The sequence below is a fragment of the Solanum pennellii genome, chromosome 1 (assembly GCF_001406875.1).
Source record: "Solanum pennellii chromosome 1, SPENNV200".
Classification (NCBI taxonomy): Eukaryota; Viridiplantae; Streptophyta; class Magnoliopsida; order Solanales; family Solanaceae; genus Solanum; species Solanum pennellii.
Window position 1 is genome coordinate 81,326,853 of NC_028637.1, and position 6,153 is coordinate 81,333,005.

The following is a 6,153-nucleotide window of genomic DNA, read 5'->3' on the forward strand; positions in this document are numbered from 1 at the left end:
AACAGTAACAATGAAAACAACTTCATACCGAGTTGGTAATTGTTGGCATAGGTTTGCACTTATTTTCACTGCTTGAGTTCACCATATTAGACTCTTAGGATCACGATGGACTTTCTTGGCTTGTAACATAGGCTCTGGGTCACGGTTGATACATATGGGTACATTTTAGTTACTTGTGGCCCTCCTAGACATTACGGCTAAGCGCCTACCTCTTTCGTTGTCTATTATACCCTACTCTTTCTTTTCTTGTACTCTTTGCCTTGTTTTCTCCTTTGTTTCTCCTTTTGTGGAAATGACTCTTAATTTTTTTCTTTTATTTTCTTTGATAATGGCTTTGACTGAGTCACTTCGCTTATTCACTCATTCTTTCTCTTTTTTTTTACATTAACCCTTTCATCCCCATTTTTCGGGTCATTACTCATAATAGCCACCCTCAACTTATGGCTTTGCCATGAGTTAAGGTACAAAATACCCAAGATTGGGTCAGGGCCAAGATGAGGTCAGTTTCCGCATTAGCCACCCTCAATTTATGCTTTTGGCCTAAGTTGAGGTGCACATGTCCAAGTAGGGACCAGGGCCAATACATTATACCCAGGGAAGATGAGTTGGGGTAGAGAAGAACGGTCCATTGTAAGATCAATTTATTTGGATCAAAAAGGGATAAATTTCATTTAATTTTCTTTTATTTAGGCTAAAGATTGGCTAATTTGAACAAGAGCATATGATCTTTTCCTAATTTTCTACCACAGATTACTTTTTGCATGACTAACTAGGCAAGTTCTAACTAGGTACCAACAGTGGAACAATCAACTTTCCTCACACTCTCTTAACACCTCATTACCCTATCAGATTATCGGACACCTAGTTTGAGTGTTATATTGAGGGTCATGCAATGGTGCATCTCTATGCCATGCTTAGAGACAACATATTACACATTCATTATGCCTAATCATGCAAGCATTCTCTTTAGAATGGGATATCATTCATATTTAGCCATCATGCTTCAGATTTAATATTCATACTTTGTACAAGATTCTACACATGGCGGTTCAACAGTAAAATAACCAGTCTCTTAGGGCAAAAGAACACAAGCAAGAAAAACACAAAGAGAGGATCGTGAGTTAGGGTACTCAGAATTCACCCTAGCACTCACTTTTCATTTACCCAACCCCAACAAAAATACATGCAATTGTACACAACGCATAACAAAAATAAAGCAAAGGTGGTAGGTGAATCAAACCTAAGGCGTATAACGCCGAAGATCAACAAGTCGTCGAGTCCGGTTTCCCGGAACCCGCTCCCTCAGTAGTAGGGCCACCATCACTGGTGCCTACAGCAATATCTCCACCCTCAGTGGTGATCCTGTCAACATCCGTAAACCTGGAGCTAGACGCCCCAGCAGCTAACTCATGAGCCCTCATCTGTCAAGCTTCCTCATCAATCAATGAAGCTCTCCTCGACGCCTCCATCTCAGTAAGCTCATTCTTCCTAGCCCGAGCCTCCTCACTCTCTCTGGACCGGTGCCTCTAGGCAAGCTCACGTGGCGAGGTTGGCGGTGCAGTAGTGGCAGTGAACAGTGCGGCAAGCACTGTATCCTCTGCAAGCTCCGCAGGTGCGCCCTCAGGCTCGGGCACCTTCACATCTAGTATAACATCAATATCAGCCCGCAAACTCACCACAGCCGCCTGAAGAGTCTTCAAATCAATGGTGGGGGCTGGGCGTGCTAGGAATCTCAACCCAAAAGCATTGAGGCGCTAGTGGATCGCCTGAATATTCCTCTCCTCTGCTGGGCTACCTTTTTCTCAATCTGGTTCTCAACCTTTGCAATGGACTTCTGCATCCAAGGCTTGATATGATTCACCAAGGTGGCCATTTGGTCCTCTAACTTCTGGACCTTAGCAATCGGGACCAGTGCTGCTAGAGGAGGGGTAGACCAGCCGGGGTAGCATTAGTAGGCTTTGATGTAACATTATCAGCCCTTTGGTCTTTCTCTACCGTATTCGCCAAGTTATCACCTAGCGGCTGCACATCTACTCTGGGCCCACGTCGTGGTGCCGCCCCATTGGCCTCATCTTGAATGAGACCGATATCAATTGTCTTGATCGGAGTATGGAGGACATCTCTGTGCCAAATAGGTACTCCTGCATCCCTACATAACTGGAAGATCATACATGTAAACGGGTAAGTGGTAGAGGCCTTAAAATCCCTCTCATGGATGACGGAGATCAGCAACCTGGCGAAAAAGATGCTACCAATACCACCCTATCCCAAGTGAGAATATAATTTGCAGCCGTGGGGGATAGGCGGTGATGGACTAAAAGCCAGAAAAACTTTGTTGCGAATGTAAGGTTGTACTTCTTTATAAGGCCTCTGGTGTCCAAAACTCAATATGCTCCTTCACCGTCAATGAAGAGCCGCTGCGCAATCCACCGCTTGGTGTAATATCTCAAATCTCTACTCCGCTGAAAATGACCACCCTTCACCACTTCCCACCGGTAGTCAAACTCAAGGGTGAGAGGGACCCTATCGGCGTTAGTGTCCCTACCATATGGAAAAGCCGGACGACAGGACAAGATATATCTACCCGGCAGCCTCGAAAGCGGACATCTGTGAGAAGTACCTGTTTGCGGGGTTAGACCGCCTGTCTAAATGACCTCGGAGAGCCTCCACATAAGAGGCATAGAAATCTCGCACCATCTCCTCACTATAAGGCCCACACTCATAGCCCTCCACTCAAGTCGGTGACGGGTAAATAAATCCTGTACTGCAGAGACTGTGTGGAAGCTCTCTGTAAGAACCCATTGCTCAATTGTCAACAGTCGATACATCATGCCCTTTCATTTAGCATCTTGGCATCCCTGTAAACCTGGTATTGACCATCTACGCACCACCGGTTCAGATCATCAGCGATCGGTGCAGGGACCTCATGCTGGGATGTCGGAGAAGACTCCGAACTCTAGGCCTCACCAGACGAGGCATGGTGAGGAGGCACATCCAGGAGTGGGGCTCCCTGTGATCCAGAACCGGAGGCAGTGCCCTCATTCGACCCTATAGAGTAGGCTGACTCAGAATCGGAGGCAGTGGCCTCATTTGACCCTATAGAGTAGGCTGAATCAGAACCGGAGGCCTCCTCGGAGCTAGATGCTCCCTCAGAACTCGAGGCATACCCAGACGGTGTGTCAGTCAGTATGCGCTCCTCGTCATACTAGGAGGCAATGAATACTCTGGTCACCACCTTCTTTGGGGTGCCCCAAGTGACTCTAGCCGGTTGTGGAGGGGTTTAGATTACTGGGGGAACATACTCAGGATCACGCTCATCATCGGATGAGCCAATCAGGAGCTGGGATGGTTTCACAGACTTGGACCGTCCCCTGGAATATAAACTATCTGGTTTGGGAGCCATAACTACCTGAGAGTTGTAGTGTAGTGAATTGAGTGAGTGATCTTGCAGAAACAATCTTACGAGCCCGCCTTCAAACACCGACGGAGAAGTAATGAAAATGGAGAAGGACTTGGGGACTAGGGTTGGGGAATTTCTGAGAATTTGGGGGGATTGGTAATCATAAGGGAATTTGAGTGGGTGATTGTAAGAGTTTAATAGGGAGCAAAGGGAATTAGGAGGGAAATGGTTGGGGAGAATGTGAAATGGTGTGGGAGGGTAAATTAACAGTTATAATTTTATATAGCCGGTCAGGTCGGGTCACTGGATTTTGTGAACTGACGGTACCCTGTCGACGGTCCGTAAGTGAATTGATGGTCCGTCGATAAGTCCGTCGGTTTTGCCTAACTTAGATAGAAATATAAAAGCATATTTGGAACCTACGAAACCATCGACGGTCCGTTGATGTAACGACGGCCCGTCAATTGATCCGTAGATATGCACACCAGACCAATTTCTGCAGAATTCTTGTGGTTTGGTCCCTGCACTTTAGCACCCATTAAGTCATTCTTTTTGTGTTTTCAGGACACTTTCTAGACATGGACCCAAACTAATCTCTTGTCAATAGACTAAAAACAATAAAAGAAAATTACACATTACATTGAGTAAATCAAAACGAAACGAAATAATGCAACTATTCCTACAAGGATAATAAAAACCTATTGTTGGCTAGAGGATACACATTGGGTTGCCCCCCAAGAAGCGCTTGATTGAACGTTGCAGCATGATGCAAGACCCTTGATTACTCAGGCTTCATCAAGGTAATATGCCTCAACCACTTCATTGGCACTCTCTGCATGCCCGAGATAGATCTTGATTCTCTGTCTGTTGACAGTGAACCTTGCACCCTTTTTGATTTCCAGCTGAACCGCTCCATGTGGGAACACATTAGTGGCCAAGAATGGACCAGTCAATTTGGACTTGAGTTTGCCCAGAAAATAGCGCAACCTAGAGTTAAATAGAATACTAAATCCCAAACTATAAATTCGCGCTTCTCAATCTTTTGGTCATGGTATTTCTTCATTTTCTCTTTGTAGAGCGCCGAACTTTCATATGCATTTAGGCAAAATTCATCAAGCTCATTCAACCCATTAAGTCTCTGCTTCACTGTTTCATTCCAATCCATCTTCAGTTTCTTCATCGCCAACATAGCCTTGTGCTCTATCTCAACCGGCAAGTGACAAGCCCTCCCATAAATAAGTTGGTAGGGAGACATACATATGAGTGTCTTATATGATGTCCAATAAGCCCATAGAGCATCATCAAGCCTCCTTGAACAATCCGGTCTATTAGCATTCACCGTTCTCAACAGGATCTGCTTGATCTCTCTATTGGACACCTCAACTTGCCCACTAGTTTGTGGATGGTATGGAGTGGCTACATTGTGGCTAACCCTATACTTCTCCAATAACCCTTTGAACAACTTGTTGCAAAAGTGGGACCTCCCATCACTGATAATAGCCCTAGGTGTGCCAAATCAAGAAAATATGTTCTTTTTCAAGAATGTGGTGACACTCTCCCTTCATTGTTGGCAAGTGTTATGGCTTACACCCATTTTGACACATGATCCACCGCGACAAGAATATATTTCATCTCGTGAGAACTCACAAATGGGACCATAAAATCATGCCCCCTACATCAAATAACTCGATCACTAGAATGTGATTCAAAAGGAGCTCTTGCCTTCTCGAAATACCTCCATCTCTTTGGCACATATCACATGCTTTGGCGAACTAATGAGCATCTTGATGGATGATATGCCAATAGTACCCACATAGCAAGATCTTATGGGGAGTCCGAATACCACTATGATGCTCAGCCACAGGCAAGGAATGGAATGCCTCCAAAACACTCAGCATCTCAACTTCCGGCACACAACAACGAATAAGCCCATAAGCACAACTCCACTGTAAGTAAGGCCCATCACAAAAGAACTTTTTCACATCATGAATGAACTTTTTCCTCTAATGGAAGGAAAAGTCCGATGGGACTATATCACTAGCCAGATTATTCGCAAAATCGACGAACCATGGAATCAAGTCTTGAGAGGCGGCCAATACATGCTTATCAGGGAAGGTATCATCAATTTCAGCCTTTTCATCCAACTCTCGAATAGCTTCATCCTCTAATCTGGACAAGTGATCGGCAACTTGATTTTCGGTCCTTTTTCTATCTTTTACCTCAAAATCAAACTCTTGCAATTGTAAAACCCATCTAATCAACCTTGGTTTCACATCTTTCTTTGCCATCAAATATCTCAAAGCGGAGTGTTCAGTATGCATTATAACTATCGTGCCAAGCAAATAGGAGAGAAATTTTTTGAAAGAAAATACTACCACAAGAAGCCCTTGTTCGGTCACAGTGTAGTTCTTTTGTGCTTCATTTAGGGCCTTACTAGCATAATAAATGGGGTGAAGGATTTTAGCCCTTCTTTGTCCCAAGACTACACCAAGAGAAACCCCACTAGCATCACACATCACCTCAAATGGCTTACTCCAATCCGGGGAAATAATTATGGGTACAGAGACCAACAACGCCTTCAACTCTCCAAACGCCTTTAGACAGGATTCATCAAAATAAAATTTACAGAGATTGTGCAATTTTTGAAAAATCCTTAATAAACCTCCGGTAGAAGCTCGCATGCCTAAGAAAACTCCTCACACCTTTTACAGAGATAGGTGGAGGAAGTCTCTCTATCGCCTCAACTTTGGCTC

At 44.6% G+C, this 6,153-nt stretch overlaps 1 protein-coding gene across 1 annotated transcript; it reads right to left on the reverse strand.

Annotated features, from left to right (window-relative positions):
* Window positions 1-4,185: 4,185 nt before the first annotated feature.
* LOC107023854 lies at window positions 4,186-5,721 on the reverse strand. The gene is made up of 4 exons (XM_015224672.1): window positions 5,620-5,721; window positions 5,210-5,346; window positions 4,407-4,902; window positions 4,186-4,359 (listed from the first exon to the last, which is right to left on the reverse strand). The coding sequence occupies exons 1-4, from the start codon at window positions 5,719-5,721 to the stop codon at window positions 4,186-4,188; spliced, it is 909 nt and encodes a 302-aa protein (XP_015080158.1).
* Between the last annotated feature and the right edge of the window lie 432 nt (window positions 5,722-6,153).

Bases quoted from the DNA above. Each gene is read 5' to 3' on its own strand.
- LOC107023854 (XM_015224672.1), bottom strand. From the start codon at position 5,721: ATGCATACTGAACACTCCGCTTTGAGATATTTGATGGCAAAGAAAGAT. The intron at 5,347-5,619 runs GTAAAAGATAGA...CCTTACTTACAG, and splicing joins TGCAAGAGTTTGATTTTGAG to TGGAGTTGTGCTTATGGGCT. The intron at 4,903-5,209 runs GTACTATTGGCA...TGGCACACCTAG, and splicing joins CATAAGATCTTGCTATGTGG to GGCTATTATCAGTGATGGGA.